General features: G+C 37.8%; 1 protein-coding gene and 1 long non-coding RNA gene across 2 annotated transcripts in view; one reads left to right on the forward strand and one right to left on the reverse strand.

Annotated features, from left to right (window-relative positions):
* Nucleotides 1-2,094, reverse strand: part of LOC127421161 (uncharacterized) — a 74,444-nt gene extending 72,350 nt beyond the window's left edge. Inside the window, exon 1 of the long non-coding RNA XR_007893942.1 lies at nucleotides 1,809-2,094. This is a non-coding gene — a long non-coding RNA (uncharacterized LOC127421161). The remainder of the gene's footprint in view (nucleotides 1-1,808) is intronic.
* Nucleotides 1-17,782, forward strand: part of necab1 (N-terminal EF-hand calcium binding protein 1) — an 87,704-nt gene extending 69,922 nt beyond the window's left edge. The window contains exons 8-13 of the mRNA XM_051663929.1: nucleotides 242-318; nucleotides 1,186-1,239; nucleotides 13,495-13,607; nucleotides 15,531-15,608; nucleotides 17,076-17,167; nucleotides 17,290-17,782. Coding sequence (XP_051519889.1) covers nucleotides 242-318; nucleotides 1,186-1,239; nucleotides 13,495-13,607; nucleotides 15,531-15,608; nucleotides 17,076-17,167; nucleotides 17,290-17,318 — 443 coding nt within the window. The 3' untranslated portion in view covers nucleotides 17,319-17,782. The remainder of the gene's footprint in view (nucleotides 1-241; nucleotides 319-1,185; nucleotides 1,240-13,494; nucleotides 13,608-15,530; nucleotides 15,609-17,075; nucleotides 17,168-17,289) is intronic.
* Nucleotides 17,783-19,043: the final 1,261 nt, after the last annotated feature.

Raw genomic sequence — 19,043 nt, forward strand, 5'->3', positions numbered from 1 at the left:
GTGCTTCTCGTATCTCAGGTGAAGGGCATGGCTTATTTTGCTCTCCTCTAGGGGACTTTGTGTTGTCATTTTCTACATGGAATTGTGAGTTTCTAAAGTTATAAGAGATAAAGCAATGCTTTACAGCTCATAATTTCGTCACTTGTGCCAAACTGTGAAAAGCATGCTGCCAAAACCTAATATTGTCCATTTCATTCCAATTCATTAAATCCTATGAGTGCTGAAATGTGTGTTTCTACAGGTCTATATGAAGAGGATAACCAGTGGGTGACTCAGATCAACAGACTGCAAAAGCTGATCGATCGTCTTGAAAAAAAGGCAACTGGCTACACACATGATCTCTGTTTCTCAGTAATCTTTTTCTTTCTCTCCTTCTTGTCACACTTCCCTTTCACCAAGTTTAAACTTAAAACTTGGAATCTGTCAAGAACACGTCAGAGTCATATTTTATCCCAAAATCAAAAGAAACAAAAAATAATATCTTTTTAGGACCATTAACGGAATAGTTCACCCTTTTCTTTCTTCATGGAATGTCTGTTCCAGACAAAAAGTGATAATTTTATAGATTTTATTTTCCTTTTCGTTTTGTAGCATGACAGCCCCAGTCCTTATTTATTTTGGGTGAACTATTCCTTTAAGATTTTTGCATTGAGACATTATTTTCATGATAATTAAGCACCCCTCCCAATTCTCATTACTGTAATAATAATAATAATAATAATAATAATAATAATAAAAACTTAATTCTCATTACTGTAATGCAAAATAAAAAAAATTATACTATACTGTATATTATTAATTGTATTTTATTAAAGTATTTTTTACATCGATGGTAGTATTTGTTGTACTGCTTTACTATTATTGTAATATTGTAAAAAAAATCATATTACATTAATGATCATTAACATTTAGAATATTGGGAATTAAAAAATAAATCTTCCGGTTGCATTGTGGTTATAAGAATTTTGTGGTAAAATTGTCATGAAAATAATGCCACACAATGCAAAAAAATAAAATAAAAAATAAATAAACAAAATCTTAATTTTAATAGAAATAAGGTTGTTTTTAAAAAAAGTATAAATTCTTTGTGTCTTTTGATTTTCATGAAATGTTACTCTTGATGTTTTTGTGAGACAGAAATAGAGATAGAAATGTGTTAGAACCAGCTTGTTTTTCTTTTCCAAGGAGCTGCGTCTGGAGCCTGTTGAAGAAGAGGTGTTGGATAGCACCACCAAATCAGTAAGTCAGTTATGGTTTCTCCATCTATCACTGTATTCTCTGAGATTCGTTCACACTGAGTCCACATATACCTGTCGTCTAGGAAACAGTGAGGATCGAAAACATTATTCTTTATATTTTCTTTTGTTCTCTCCCTATCACTTATTCTCTCTTATTTGGCTCTGCCATCTTTTGGAAAGTACTTTTATGGCACTTTTCCACTGCACGTTACGGTTCGACTCGACTCGACTCTGCTTGCTTTACTTTTCTGAGCTTGCTTTTCCACTGCAGTTTAGTGCCGCCTCAACGTTGGTGGGATTATAGGCTGATTGTCATAGTTGCGCCGCCTCTACTGCCGTGACATCATCTTAAACGTGACACAAACATTACTGACCATAAACAATAACATGACCACTAGCTGTAAGCTACTAGCTCATTGTGCTGCATAAAGCAGTTGTTGCATGGTGATTTTACACAAGTGTAACAGTTAAATTGGCCTGGTTGTTTCAGAAGCAACCTTTCTAGTAGCTATTCAACTAAATAAAGTGAAGCTTTCAAGCAGACTATAGAGTTAACGTAACAAAACCTACCATCCTCCATCGTGGACTCCAACAACACCGTGGCCGAGTCCAGGGCACTCTCCCTCCCATTGCTCGCCGGCCTATTGCCATAGATAGTGTCCATTTGGTCGAATCACTTCCACTTTCTTCTGTTTTAACCACTCTGGCTGTTATGGTCCTTGATGGTTCTGTAGTCACTTTAAAAAAAAAAAAAATTTCCCTACACTGTTGGTAGGTCCGGTGGAAGCCGTGTGTAGACACTTCCTGAAAGACTTTTTCATTTTGCCCCATTAGAGTGCTTTTCACTCTGACTCAAATGATTGTTGACAGACTTTAAATAGGCGGTTTGTGTGTCTGTGTGATTCAGTGCTTGTGAAAGACAGGAAGAGTGTGGCACCCGGACCCCTGTGGAGACTGGCTGCAAACATAAAAATGTGTGATTGCTGACAGAGACACAATACAACATTATGTTGTAGTCAAATGAGTAGTTCCTTTTTCAAATAACATTCCAATTCCATTTCACATGCTTTTAAATGGATAGTTAGGATACCCCAAGGCAAGGCAAGGCACCGTCATGTCGTTCCAAACCTATATGACTTTCTCTCTTCTGTGGAACACACGGGGAGATGTTTGACAGTAATTTGTTATTTTCCATCAAATTAAAATAAATAGGGACTGTGGCTTTAAAGATAAAAAAAAGCACCATAAAAGTAGTCCATATGCTCCATGTCCACTGAAGCCATATAATAGCTTTTTTGTGGGGAACATGCCTAAGTCATTATTCACTGAAAATCTTGCATGAATATCATGTTGTGGTCACCATTCACTTTCACAATATGGAAAAGAGCAGCTTAGACATTCTGCTAAATAACTTATTGTGTGTTCCATGAAAGAATATAAGTCATACTGGTTTCGAAAAACATGAGGGTCATGAAAAGCTTTATTTTTGGGTGAAGTACTCCTTTAAGAGTGATTCAAATGGCCTTTGTTTCTCCAAACATCATGTAGTTGCATGAAAATAGTATGAAGTACCTTTCATCCAGTCTTTCATTTACTTAGAAGATCCACTCACAGTAATGCTTCCTCTGAGATTTCAATCCGTTGGTTTATAATGAGCGATATTTCAAGCCACATCAGGGTTATTGCATTTGGACGTGTATGCACATTCTGATACATAAAGGAAGAATACACATTGAGAAATGACAGTATTTATCTCTCCATGGTATATGAAACTATATTTCATGGCTGAACTTAAATTTCTCTCTCTCATCAATTTGTCATTTGTCAGTTATTTAAACAGATCGTGACTTGAAAAAAATTTCAGCACTGCTAATGCATTTGTATATTTTCTGCCACTAATATCGTCCCTTTGTTTGTTAATTCAGCATTCACTGCCTTGCTTCAGCTGTATTTTATGTGAATATGACAAACTATGTTTAAAAAATATCTCCTTAATTTAAGTACTGCTAAATGCGTGTATTTGTAACCATCAGAGAGAAATAAGCTCTCAGTATGTAGACTCAACTAGTTTATGAAAGATGAGAAGTGGCACCGGCTCAGTGCCTGTGGAGAGGTCACCATTTCCCGCAGGGAAAGAAATCTTACTCCCTGTTCCATTCAGCTCCTATTCACCTGCCAGCAACTATCCACCATCCATGTTTTATAAAAAATAACCATTATAACATGATTCTTCATGGCTCGGCCTGACGCTTGAGCCTTAGGTGTTCCTCACTGTTCTCACAGCAGTCTTAGTCTATAAATGACAAGACTGTTCGGCTCCATTAACCTCACTTCTCCCTGGTTGATCCTTCTGGATTCAGGTTTTGGACCCAGACCTGGTATCTTGTACTTTACAAAGTGAAAATGTGCAGTTGCCTGTAAGGAGCTGTTTCCACCTGATCTGACCCTTAAAGGATAGTTCACAGAAAAGCAAAAATTCTGTAATCATTTATTCACACTCATGTCGTTCATGCAAACACGTATGACATTCTTTCTTGCATGGAACACATAAGGATGAATATTCATTCCATTCTGTTCCTCAAACAAAGCTATTGATTGGCTTCAGAAGACTTCTAATATACTGCACAAGTCATGTGAACTAAATTTGGTGCTTTTGTGTTATTTTTGGATGTCAGCAGTATCCACCCCCCTTCACTTTCATTGTATGGAAAAGAGCAGCATGAATACTCTGCCTTCTTTTATGCTCCATCGAAGAAAATAATACAGTTTTGGAGTGATATGAGGATGATAGAATTTTCATTTTTGCATAAAGTAACCCTTTAAAATTGCTTTGGTTGGTGTGAGAGGTCGACTGATAGGAGATTTTGCTTATATGAAAAAGGCAGACAACCAATTAATTGGCCAATCATTTTTAAAATCAATTTATTGAATGTTAAATCATTTTCTAAGTCTTTCCTTACTGTGACAGGCACAGATAGAGGCTACAAGAGAGTCCAAAATTTGTAAAATCCCAGATGAAATCTTTTTTTTTCTGGTTATTATTTGGATTTTGAATGCACAATAAAGCCACTGTGCATCCAAAATACAAACAATAACCAGAAAAAAAATGAAGATTTCGTGCATAACTTTTAACTATAAACATGCCCGAAACACACAGGGACTCTTTTTGACATGTCAAAACAAACACACGAGGGAAACAAAACGTGCACTTGTACAATCATCTACAATGTATTACAATAGAAACACTATATATAAATACTGTAAATACTGTATGTGCAGTAATTCGTTAATGGTAGATTATCATTTATCAGTAGTAGCTCATCAGCGATCGCTTGTCAATTGTCCAGTATTCTGTTATTATAAAATACTTTTTCCTTATATTAGTAAAAATCAACAGGATCTCAACAATCAATAAAGGTTATATAAATGAATGTTCAATTATGTCTATGCATCATACAGTATGTGTCTTTTAAAAAACTTTTTATTTTTTTCGTATTTATAATCGTGATTTAGTCCATAAACAGAGACTTGACTCCATCACAATCCTCTATATGTAAAAAATCATAAAATTAAGCTTTTCATAGCCTGTGTATTCACCAGATGAAAGGTTTTGGCCACAGAGGAACATGGAGGAAAAAACAAAGCTATCAGCAACTACTGCCGGTGATTTTAGACGATAACCTATAGCACCAAAAAGCAACTATCGACACCAATTAATCGGCAGAATGGATATATTGGTCGACCTCTATTTGTTGCTACTAATTTAGTAAGGTTTATTCAATCATTTATGTTTTTGACCTAATAAAACCAATTAATTTAGATATTACCCCATAATCAGAAGCACATTGTTAGATAACTTGACAAAACATCTTTTACAACCTAGGAAAACATGTCTCTGACTCCCGGACCATCAGCACTGTTTCCCCTCAAGGCTGTGATCTTCCCCTCTACTTGTCTCCCTGTAAACTAACAGCTGCACCTCCAGGCACGAGTCTGTCAAACTCCTGAAGTTTGCAGATGACACCACCCTCACTGGGCTCATCTCTGGTGGGGATGAGTCCACCTACAGGTGGGAGATTGATCATCTGGTGACCTGGTGCAGTCAGAACAACTTGGAGCTCAATGCTGTTAAGACAGTGGAGATGGTCGTAGATTTCAGAAAGAACCCAGTCCCACCCACCCCCATCATCCTGTGCGACTCTCCAGTTGACACTGTGGAGTCCTTCCGCTTCCTTCTGAACCATCATCTCCCAGAACCTCAAGTGGGAGCTGAACATCAGCTCTCTGATTAAAAAAGCACAGCAGAGGGGAGAGACGTGACACTATGCGAGAAGCAGACGTGTGAGCGACTGGCTCTGCGAACTTTGCTAGTTTTTTTATTATTTTCATATTATAATCCAGTGAGATTCGATATACCCAGTTACATATTTGCTTTTTGAGGTAAACATGGCAAAGAAGTCAAAATCCTCAGACTCTGGAGACATTAAAAGACACTTATGTGCTCCAACTGAAACTCTGGGTGCCCTCCGAGCCAGGGACTCGATTTGGACGGCACGTCAGGAGAAGAAATTCAGCGTCAACTGTCCAACATCTCGGTGATGCTGACGAAGGTTCTTGCTGACTTGGAGGATCTCACTGTAATACGTCGATCGATTACGACGATGGAAACAAAATTCTCTGAGTTGGTCACAAGAGTGACAGAAGTTGAAAGACCGATTATTTGGAGTCTTCTGAAAGGGAATTATCCGCTATCCCACCCGCATCCAAAATAGCTTTGGAATCCATTTTGGAAAAACTGGAAGATTTGGAAAATAGAAATCGGAGGAACAATATACAAATTGTTGGAATTCCTGAGCATGAGGAGGGCAGAGATATGGTGAAGTTCCTGGACGAGCTCTTCACGAGTCTGCTCGATATAACAGGCCATAAACTGGAAATCGAGCGAGCTCACAGAGTTCCTGCTCACAGATCTGCTGAGGGAGAGAGGCCCAGATCCATTCTGGCCAGATTTCTGAGATCATCCGATAAAGATCTCGTGTTACTTTCTTGGAAGAATCAAAATATTTTCTTGTTCCTGGACTTTGCGAATTCGACAAGAGAGAAACGCGATCGGTTCAAGGAATGTAAGAAACTCTTAAATCAACGGAAGATCGCTTTTGCACTGATGTTTCCGGCCAAGCTGAGAATAGACACCAAGGACGGCAGCAAAGTATTTTTATACCCCAGGCAGGCACTGTCATTCATAGAATCTATGGATGAGTAATCTATTGGGCATTTCTTATGTGAGTGGACTGACTCGCTGTACATAACTCGACTGTTTAAGGAAGTTGGGCGCTATCTTTGTTTCTTTTTGCGTTGGCTCTGCCAAGCGGATGGAGGTGTTTTGTGGCATGACACATCTTCAATAAACTTTTGCATTGACGGAAGATTGCTTTTACAATGAAGTTCCCGGCCAGATTGAGAATGGACACTATGGATGACTACAAAATATCTACATGCTCACATAAAGGACATCTTTTCTAAAGTTGACGGACCGAGTAAGTCATGGTGTATTTTTTTATGCGGCCTCCGAGTGAGTTTGACTCGCTCAATACATACTTGATCATCTGAGGAACCGGATGTGTTTCTTTTTGCGATGGCTCTGCCTAGCGGATGGAGTTGGTTTTGTGGCATGATACATCTTCAATAAACTTTTGCACTGATGGAAGATCGCTTTTACACTGAAGTTCCCGGCCAGATTGAGAATGGACACTATGGATGACCGCAAAATATCTACATGCTCACATAAAGGACGTCTTCTCTAAAGTTGACGGACTGAGTAAGTCATAGTGTATTTTTTTATGCGGCCTCTGAGTGAGTTTGACTCACTCAATACATACTTGATCATCTGAGGAACTCATGCCTATTTGGTTCTGTTTGTGCCTGCTCCGCCTGGCGGCTGGAGCTTGTTTTGAGGAATGACACTGCTTCGGGTCAGTGTGGATGAATCTGTTTGTTCTTTGTGCTTATGCCTCCTGTTGGCTGGAGTTTGTTTTTGTGGAGTATTTTTAAGGGACATTGGAATGACTACGTCATTTGCTGAATTCATAACAGCCGGCTCACTGATCACTTGGTTGTCTGTCCGAGGACACTGAACGGCTTTATATCAGCTGGAGTTTGTTTTGTGGAGGATCACACCTTTGAGTCCATTCTGTGAATTAATCTACATGTTCTTTGTGTTTATTCTGCCTATTGGCTGGGGTCTGTTTTACAAAGTATTTTCTGTTATGTAATTTTGCCTCACAAAATTTTTGCAGATGCACCGGACTTGAATAATCTGACGGCAGAGTTGTCGCGGGGGTTCTCGTATTCGTACATGGACCTTTTGAGTTTAGAGGGATTGACGCCGGTTGGCGCTGTCGTGCGCGGGGTTAATGTGCATGTTTTTCTTTTTTTCCGTTTGTTTTGTTCGGGGAGAAGTTTGGGGTTTGACTGTTGTACTAATGGGGATTGTGGTCTGTATAATCTTGTTTTTGACACACAATTAATTTTTTCTATTATATCAAAATGTCAAATGTTAATATGAGTGGACTGTCTCTCTCCATGTGGATGTGAATGGGTTGGGGCACCCCATAAAAAGAAGGAAGGTTATTTCTTTTCTTAAACGTAAGAAATGTGATATAGTGTTTCTTCAAGAAACACATCTTTCCCCACAGGAAGCTGAAAAATTTTGGAAGATATGGGGTGGACATGTCTTCTTTAGTGCTGGCTCAAGTAAGAGTAGGGGAGTCATTATAATGATAAATAAACATCTACAATTCAAATGTCTTAAACAGAGTAAAGATAAATTAGGGAGAATCATTATTGTTTTAGCTGAAATTCAGGGGCAAAGTCTTATTTTGGCTAATATTTACGCACCTAACGCTGATGATCAGGGCTTTTTTATAGATCTTCAAGGGATGTTGCAAGCCATTGGCACCCCTCATGATATAATATTGGGAGGAGACTTTAATCTTTTGATGGATTCAGTCCTTGATCGTAGTGAAGTAAAAGTGTGTAAGCCCCCTAGAGCATCACTAACGCTTCACAGTATGTGTAGAAATCTTGGTCTTGCAGATATCTGGCAACTTTTGAACACATCTGGTAGAGACTCTAAATTTTTTTCATCAGTTCATAAGATTTATTCTAGAATATATATATATATATATTTTTATATCTAAGTCCCTCATTTCATCTGTTGTTGACTGCTCAATTGGAAACATCATAGTCTTAGATCACGCCCTTGTGCGTTTAGAGGTGCTGCCACATACAGAGAAAAAGAAATCATATAGTTGGCGCTTTAATGTATCCCTTTTGCAAAATCCTGATTTCCAACAAATGTTAAAGACTGAAATCAGTGTTTATATGGAGACCAACTGGTCCTCAGTATCTTCTGTGGGCGTGGCCTGGGAGGCACTTAAGGTGGTTCTTAGGGGTCGGATCATACAGTATGCCTCATATACCAAAAAATCCAAAGCACGTGAACTCGTGGAGTTGGAAGGGAATATTAAAAGTGCTGAGGCAGAGCTGAAGTGCCAAATGTCGTCTGATGGCCTTTTTGAAATATAGAGAGTTGACCCGTTTGAAATATAGAGGAAGGGAAGCTTTTGGCTAGATATATAAAGCATCTTTTTCTACCATTCCCTCAGTGAAATCTGCCAATGGTGAAATTTTTACCTCAGCCATTGATATTAAAAATGCTTTTAAAGAATTCTATCTTGATCTTAATAGTTCCACATCTTCGTCTACTGATGAAGATATTAGAAATTTTGTGGAACCATTAGAACTCCCTAAACTGATGAAACTCTCTTGATTCTGAGATAACCTTGGAGGAACTTGACAAGGTAATTAAGGCCTTACCTACAGGCAAGTCTCCGGGGCCAGATGGTTTTGCCGCTGAATTTTTTAGATCTTATGCTACAGAACTGGCTCCACTTTTGTTAGAAGTTTATTCGGAATCTTTAAAGAATGGAAAGCTTCCGCCAACCATGACACAAGCCCGGATCTGTCTGATTCTTAAAAAAGACAAAGATCCAAGCAAGTGTAAAAGTTACCATCCAATTTCCCTGATCCAGCTAGATGTAAAAATTCTGGCTAAAATTTTGGCTAACCGATTAAGTAAAGTTATGACATCTCTTATACATATAGATCAGGTGGGGTTTATTCAGGGTCGTAGCTCTTCTGATAACATTAGGCGTTTCGAATGATCAGACTCTGGTCGCTGCCATCTCACTTGACGCCGAAAAAGGCATTTGATTTGGTAGAATGGGATTATCTTTTTAAGATTTTGGAAATGTATGGGTTCGGGAGTACGTTTATTGTTTGGATCAAGTTACTTTATAGACAACCTGTAGCAGCAGTACAAACAAATGGATTGATTTCAGATTATTTTACTCTGGATAGGGGCACCCGTCAGGGTTGCCCTCTTTCCCCATTATTGTTCTGTCTTGCCCTGGAACCATTAGCAGCTGCAATAAGAAAGGAGGATGATTTCCCAGGGGTGGTGGCAGGAGGCGTGGCGCATATGCTTCTGCTTTATGCAGATGATATTTTATTATTCGTCTCTGACCCTACTAAATCTATGCCTTGCCTCCACAAAATTATTAATTCCTTTTCCAAATTCTCAGGATACAAAGTCAACTGGTCCAAATCTGAAGCTTTGGCTCTGACAGCGTACTGTCCAGTAACGGCCTTTCAGCCAGGTGCCTTCCAATGGCCCTAAAGTATGACAGGGCATAAAGTATTTGGGCATTTTATTCACCACAAATTTGTCTGATTTAATTAGAGTTAATTTTGACCCTTTAATAAAAAGGTTTTCGAGCGATGTAGACAGGTGGGCTTCATTATATTTATCAATGATTGGGAAGGTTAATGTTATTAAAATGAACTGTATTCCAAAATGTAACTACCTGCTACAGTCTCTCCCGGTAGATGTCCCCCTCTCATATTTCAAGCAATTTGATAACATAGTGAAGTCCTTCATTTGGAATGGTAAACGTCCCAGATTACACTTCAGTAAGTTACATAGGCCGATTGACAAAGGTGGGCTAGGCTTACCCAAGATTTTGTTTTATTATGCATTTGGTCTCAGACATTTGGCTCATTGGTCGCTTCCACCTGAAAGAGCCCCTCCCTGGTTCTGCATTGAACAAGAACTGCTTGCCCCTATTTTGCCATTGCAAAGCCTTTCCATCAAACTACCCAGAGAAGTTAAATCACACCCCGTTATTTCACATTTGCACTCAGTTTGGACAAAAGTGTCCAGAGTGTTTAATTCAGATAATTATCTGAATGAGAGTGGTGTGATGAGATCCTTTGAAAATTTGGTTCAATATTTTGGGATCCCCAGATCTCAGTTATTTAGGTATCTTCAGTTACGCCACTTGCTCTGTACTATTTTTGGGAGTAGCATACACTCCCCTAAAGCAACAGATACTCTGGAAGAGGTGATTTCTGCTTTTGGAAAAGGTCATGAGGCATCAGTGTATTACTCCCTATTAATTCAGAGTCTGGGGGATGGAACTTCGACTTCTCTCAAGAGATTGTGGGAGAAAGATTTGAACTTGGTATTGGAGGAGGGAGTGTGGAATAGGATTCTAAAAAACATCAAGTCTACATCTAGAGATGCAAGGGTCCGTCTGATGCAATTTAAGATTTTGCATCGATTATATTGGACCCCCTCCAGATTGTATAGGCTGGGTTTAAAAGACACACCCACCTGTTGGCGATGCCAGTTGGAGGATGGAGATTTAATACATGCCTACTGGTCTTGTTCGAGGATTCAGGAGTTTTGGTTGAGAGTCCAGAATTTTGTTTCCGAGGTCTTGGGCACTCAGGTTCTGTTCTGTCCCAGACTTTGTGTGTTGGGTGATGGGGCGGTTATGGATATAGCCGATGGGTATGTAAAGAGGTGGGTCCTCACCAGCGTGATGATCGGGAGACAGATAATTGTGAGGGGATGGAGGTCGACGAGTTGGTCAAGGTAGCATCATTTGAAGAGATGTCATATAGACGGCTTGGCAATTCAGCTGCATATGATAAGAAATGGGGCAGGTATTTGGCATTTTTGGGGGGTGCTCGGTGACGGGCTGTGGAGAGAGACATTTTGTTTGGTTTGGATATATATTTGTTAAATTAGATTTTGTTTTTTATATATATATTTGTTCTTAAGTGTTTCCTTTTAAATGTTTATTTTGTCTGTATATATATGTGTGGTTATTTTCATTTTGTGTCAGACCACTGGTTGTGTGTAGCGGGGGGTGTTTAGGGGAAGGGACATACAATTTCATAAATTGATTCAGTGTGTGGATGCTCTGTTTGTGTAATCCTGTTTGTTTGAATCAATAAAATTTTAATAAAAAAAATAAATTAAAAAAAGCACAGCAGAGAATGTACTTCCTGCCGAAGACAATGATGGTGCACTTCTACACCACCATCATTGAGTCCATCCTCACCTCCTCCATCACCATCTGGTATGCCGCTGCCACTGCCAAGGACAAAAACAGACTGCAGCGTGTCATTCGTTCTGCTGAGAAGGTGATTGGCTCCAATCTGCCATCTCTCCAGGACCTGTATGATTCCAGGACACTGAGGCGGGCAGAAAAGATTGTGGCTGACCCCTCCCACCCAGGACACAATCTCTTTGAGACACTCCCCTCCAGCAGTAGGCTACGGTCCATTAGGACCAAAACCTCATACCACAGGAACAGTTTCTTCCCATCTGCAGCTGGCCTCATAAACAAGGCCTAGGACCCCCCTGACACTGTCTCTTATCCCACCTCCATAGACACTACATGTTACATTAACATAGTTTCCACATCTGTCTTGCATCAACGTAAAGAACATTTATCTGGTCTATTGTACTTTTTGTTATACTCAAACTGCGAACTTTTCTGTGAACTGTGAACAACTGTGAACAGTGAACATTTGCACATTCTATGGTTCATATTCTGCACATATTTTGCACATCCCTGCACAACTGCACATAGTATCTTGCACAACTGTACAGCACCTTTATTAAAACCAGTCAGTTTACTTTTTCTCTCTATATTGTATAGTTTATTCATTATCTTACTATGTTTATTGTTTATTATTATTGTATGCATCAAACACCAAAGCAAATTCCTTGTATGTGAAAACTTACTTGGCAATAAAGTCAATTCTGATTCTGATTCTGATTTACAGTGTGGCTGCCAGATTCCTAAATGTTCTCATGAATATTCTAACACTTAGTTTTTCTCAGTAACTTATAAGATTACTTATCATGCCCTCTCTTTAAGGAATAGTTCACCCAAAAATGAAGATTCTCTCATGATTTACTCACCCTCATGCCATCCCAGATGTGTATGATTTTCTTTCTTCTGCAGAACAGAAATTAAGATTTTTAAAAGAATATTTCAGCTCTGTATGTCCATACAATGCAAGTGAATAGGTGCCAAAATTATGAAGCTCCAAAAAGCACATACAGGCATCATGAAAGTAATCCATACGACTCATGTTTTAATCCATATCTTCAAAAGTGATATGATAGGTGTGGGTGAGAAACAGATCAATATTTAAGTCCTTTTTTACTATAAAGTCTCCTCCCTGCTCAGTAAATCTTCACTTTAACTTTAACTTTCACATTCTTCTAATTATGTTTTTGGAAATTCACATTCTTCATGCATATTGCCCCCTGGAAGAAGAATTTCTAGCAAAAAAATACTTTATTAGACTTTAGACTTTATAAGACTTTAAATATTGTTCTGTTTCTCACCCACACCTATCATATCACTTCTGAAGATATGGATTAAAACATTGGAGTCATATGGATTACTTTTATGATACCTTTATGTGCTTTTGGAAGCGTTACAATTTTGGCACCCATTCACTTGCATTGTACAGACCTACAGAGCTGAAATATTCTTCAAAAAATCTTAATTTGTGTTTAGCAGAAGAAAGAAAGTCATGCACATCTGGGATGGCATGTGAGTGAGTAAATGTTGAGAGAATTTTAATTTTTGGGTGAACTATCCCTTTAACCCTAGTCCCTCTTTCACCTAGCCTCATTTGTGGCTTGTGTTATTTTCCATATCTGATCGCTATCTTAGATTGGGAACCTTATTTTCAACATAATCATAGACATAATCAGACATACTATCAGAAACTCTGTACTATGTCCTTCAAATAAAACAGATCCAGAAACAATTTTTCAAACTCAAAGGGATTTTCTCAAATTTTCCTGTGACCTCTCTTCTAGCACATTTTGATTGTACAGAGGCAGCTCTCAGTGCTGGAGGATGAGGTGGAGGAGTTTCGTCTGGCTCTCAGACAGTATATCGAGTGCGCCAGTGTCCAGACTGGCTGCCTACAGTGAGTTCATACCATTGCATCTGTGTGAAGCTCTGTGCTGTTTGTCAATTTGTTGCCAATCCATTTATTTCATTTGTGTATGCTCCAGTGCTCATATTCCTGGCTCTGTATTGTGAGCATAAAAAAAAAAAAAAAAACATTTACAGTTACATTTTTTCATTTAGCAGATGCTTTTATCCAAACTGACTTTCAAATAGGAATAATACAAGCAAAAGCAATTAATCCAAGGGAGCACAATACAAGTAGCACTGCCAAACCACATATCCATTAAAGTGATAGTTCACCCAAATATAAAAATTAATCATTAACTCATATTCATGTTGTTCCACACCTGTATGACTTACTTTCATCCATGGAGCACAAAAGGAGATGTTCAGCAGAATGTTCACAGTCTAAATCACCATTCACTTTCATTGTGTCTTTTTGCAATACAACAAAATTGAAGGGTGACTGCAGATTTCAACTGAAAGGGTGGGGGGAAAGTCAATATTTCAAAGTAATGCAAAGTTTTATCTCACACAATTCACACCAAAAATAGCTGTTTGTAGTTAAATATATTTTTGAAAAAATTGACTACCACTAGACTTTAAACATAATACAGTTTTAGATCAACAAACAATCATTTATTTCTATTCTACCAAAATAAAAACTAAAAGAAAAGTGAGCCAAGAATATAATTGCATAAAGCACTAAAGTCCAACGCAGATGAATGAGAAACAAGTGAGTAAAAGATCACAATATATCACAGTTTTTAACTACACACTAAAAAAATTGCAATATTAGCATATTGTGACCCAGATTTCAGTGTAATATTAATTTACCAAGAATATTGTTTTGCTGATTTCCACCCCTAGTCAAAAGTACGATGCATATACACTCACCGACCACTTTTAGGTATGCCTGTACACCTACTTTTTCATGTGATTATTTAATTAGTCAATCATGTGGCAGCAGTGCAAGACATAAAATCATGCAGATATGGGTCAGGAGGAGCTTTAGTTAATGTTCACATCAACCATCAGAATGGGGAAAAAATGTGATCTCAGTGATTTGGACCGTGGCATGATTGTTGGTGCCAGACTGGCTGGTTTGAGTAATTCTGTAACTGCTGATCTCCTGGGATTTTCACGCACAACAGTCTCTAGAATTTACTCCGAATGGTGCCAAAAAGTTGTTTCCGTTCGCAGAACTGCAGCTCACTGGATGTTTTTTTGGTTTTGGCACCATTCTGAATAAACTCTAGAGACTGTTGTGTGTGAAAATCCCAGGAGATCAGCAGTTACAGAAATACTCAAACCAGCCCATCTGGCATCAACAATCATGCCACGGTCCAAATCACTGAGATCACATTTTTCCCCATTCTGAACTAAAACTCCTGACCGTATCTGCATGATTTTAAGCATTGCACTGTTGCCACACAATTGGCTGATTAGATAATCGCATAAAAAAGTAGATGTACAGGTGCACCTAATAAAGTGGTTGGTGAGGGTATATCTATGCATATACTGTATACATGTATATGTGTGTTTTTTTTTTCCTCATATCATGTTTCTTGTGCTCTGTATTTATGCTTTGTTTTGTTTGATATTTCTGTTAAGCGACCTAGGGTTGTACTTGCTAGTCTTGATTATTGGGGGGGGGGGGGGTTACCTTCTGCCTCTGCCCCCCCATAGTTTTAAAACATGGTACCATGCTAGTATGTTTTTGGGGAATGTACTATAATATAGCATTATAATTTTTGTATATGTACCATGGTAATACCATGGCATTCTTCTAAGTACCTTTAGTGCCATAGTATATGTCAATGCACTGTGATATTTTCATCTGGTATCATCACATTATAAAATGGTAATAAGGGATTGCAAGGAATTTTAACCAAACAAGCTTGATAGTAATTGAACACTGACTGTGCTCTATCGGCAGTGTTGCAGTTCAGAGGCTTGCCAATGAATCCCGCTTCATACTGTATGAATTCTGGGAGCAAAGCAATGTGTGGAAAAAGTAAGTCTCTCTCACTGGCATTAAACGTTCTCACATGCTTCACAAATAAAACTTGATATTCCTTTTTTAAATAATTTATCAAAAATGAATAATAATGATTCTGTAATTACCTCCTGAAAAGTATCAGTCTCATATTTTAAGGTGATGTGTGCAATTTTTTTCATTAGTAGAATGATGTTCGGGAAACTATTATTGTTGCAGTTTTTGCAATTCTGTTTGGTGATGCAACAGACTGATCAGACTGTAAATGAAAGTTCTGCTGCTGAAATTGGCCTGTGCTTACTGAAATTCAAATCATTAACCCCAGTGGCCGAAGCTGGAAGTGCTGTTGAACGATGGGCACATGTGAGCAACAGTCCCAGGGTGAAATGTCTACAGATTGGTGCCAAAAGCGAGTTGTATTTTTAGTTGCTAATAGGGCTGTTAATTTAATATGTTAATTTAGTGCAATTTATTATATTCAAATGTATGCATAAAAAAATTAAGACAATTAATTATGCCGAAATTCCGTAATAAAAGTACATATTATCCTTGAAGCAAATCAAGCTACATGTTACTTTGTATTTTTATGAGCTGCATCAGCAGGGGCAGTCTGTGATCCTCAATAAACCTCACAAGCAGTGTAGCCACAGAAAGACAGCCAGTCACACAGGAAGCATTCTTGACAGCAGGACGAAGTACAACAGAATGCAGGGATCACGTGACAAGTTTCAACTTCTTTGAAAACAAGAAAAAAGTATGGGCAGATATCATAATAAAAAAATAAACGTTGACACCAGAATCTAACAAGAATCTCTGCTTCTAACCACAGGGGTGAGAGCTGTAGTTCAAAGCATGAAACTTTTGCAATGCTGGTTGCGAATGTTCGTTGGAACTATGGTTTCCAGAAGCATGAAATCATAATAATATGTAATATATTTCAATCTGAACATCTGAATTATTATACATACTGTACATATACAGTATGCAGAATTAATTGAGTTAAAATGTTTAATTGATTGACAGCCCTAGTTGTAAATTATGTAATATAGTCAACAGGAATGCATATTTAATTAACCCTACACCCTAACTCCAACACTAATCTTAACCGTCAGTAGAGTAAAAATGTAATTTTAGAGCAAAAATACATCCTCCGACTCGCAATGACCATTGTTTATGTGATTACTTCCTGGTTTCCATGGGACCAAAACTAGTGTCTCGGAGGTTGTTCACGCAAGGTGCTGTCAGTAGCAGAGGAGGAAAAGTGTTCATGCTTGAATAGATGCAAAAATGTCTGATGGGGGATGGCACTTGTCAGTAATTCTGCTAAATGGGGTTGATTTCAGAGTACGTGAACTTTTGGAATCAACATGTTGATTAACCATGAGGTCATGTTGAGATGCTGGTGGAACAAAAATTACACATTTCACCTTTAACTAACTGTCTCATATTAAAGTACTTAGTATTTGTTTTCTGGTCTGTCTATAGTCATCTCCAGACCAATTACAGCAAAACCTTCCAAAGAGGAAACGTGGATTTCTTAGAGACACCAGAAATTATGACAACTATGCTGGTTCCAGGTGAACTAAAAACTCTCTCTGATGGCAATAGATGGCAAAACCCAAAGCTGACACACTATAGTAAGATTTCACATACATTAAATCTCTATTTAAAGTTTGTGTTCTACTTCTTTCTACTACAGCATCATGGTGGGTCGTCAACAACAACTAGAACTTGTCAACTCTATTTAGGTGATGCCAGAAATTACGTGGATCACACACGCCAAGATTGAAATCTCTGTCCCTTTGTCATCAGGAAGTGACCACTTGTGTTCATATTTGATGTGTAGTCATGGTGACAAGCACTTGCTGTCCATGTTGTAACATTGTTAGCTCTATATGAGAAGTGCAAACTCTAGACGATATCAAATAAAGCAATGAGATCTTTGTTCTGGTAGCACTCTCTGACACCGTATCAGAAAAATGCTATTTGTTAATCTTTGAATTGATAGTACAGTGATGTGTACTGTCATATTATGTACTGTTTGTCTATAGAACAGGACTGTGTCTCTTATGTAGCAGTTCTTGTGATCTCGTTATTCCTGATAGACCATTTCTTTGAAAATATATACTTTGGTTATTATTTTTTTATGTACTGTAGTTTGTCATCTCTAAATAAAAATATGACAATGTGACCAACCACTAATTCTATGGTACATATTTAGGTTAACTAAGCTGTTAATAATCTTTCTAAGAATTTGACATTCTGGCATGTTATTCATTTAATCTGGCTTGTGGTTTTGGCATTTTTCTGTACACGTTATTATATGGTATTTGAACTGCACATGAATGATTTTCTTGGTCCACTGAGAGAGGAGTGATTGTGCTAGACTATTTCCCAGAGCCACATGACTCATAGAGGTTCGTGTCTGCCTCTCAAGTATCAACACTGCCATCCTGTGGATGTACAAGGTTCGGGATTGCATGATATCAAACACCAAAAATTGGTCATTACATATAGACAGGCAACAAAAAATGACTAAAACTAAGTTACTTTTCCTGAACTTGATGCGATCGAAGCTGTACACCAAAATATTGCATTTAAAAAGCTTGCAGCATGCAATGTAATTGCACACTAGAAATGAAACATGCAGAACATATCTGAACCAAAAACATGAGAAACCTCAGATCTCATGGCTGGTATGGTATGAGCATTGTCTTACCATTTCTTAGAGGCACTTGTAGCTTAGAAGGGCTAGTTTCACAAAACCTGTGAAGAACATATCCAGGTCATTTTTCACATTACATTTTTTTTTCCACATAAAGAATATGAAGACTCATTTTACTCATTATTCGCATAGCAGTTTAGCACATAATGCCCTCCCCATTCTTAGTTCTGTAATGTGTAAAAATCAAACTACTCCTGTGATGTGACATGCTATTTCATCTAAAAAAAAAAACAGCATTTTATTAATTAAAATTACCATGATACATGATATCAGATGGTAATATCACAGTACACTAACATATGGTAGTACTGGAGGAACTTAAAAGACTTCTTTGGTGCTAATTATTATTCAAGCAGCTTTTATGAGCTAATTAATTGAGACAACATGGAGTACTTTTAAAAGTTCATTTGGCACAATGGAAGACAATTTAAAATAAACGAGTGAAGGCAAAAGGGTAAAAAAAAAAAAAAAGACCAGTTATAGGACCTAAGATATACACTTTCCCTTACACATTTGTTTAAATTTTAACCTAAAATCTTTGTCAGTTACAAAAAGTCTATTGACACATTATGTGTCCACAACCCTTACACATCTTGGTAGTATTTGTTGTACTGAATTTTTATTTATGCTAAAAAAATAAAATAAAAATCATTATGCCCATCTTTTTATTTATTTATTTTTGGATATTTTTCAGAAATTGTGATAAAATACACTCAAAAAATATTTGT

The sequence above is a fragment of the Myxocyprinus asiaticus genome, chromosome 30 (genome assembly GCF_019703515.2).
Source record: "Myxocyprinus asiaticus isolate MX2 ecotype Aquarium Trade chromosome 30, UBuf_Myxa_2, whole genome shotgun sequence".
Taxonomy (NCBI): Eukaryota; Metazoa; Chordata; class Actinopteri; order Cypriniformes; family Catostomidae; genus Myxocyprinus; species Myxocyprinus asiaticus.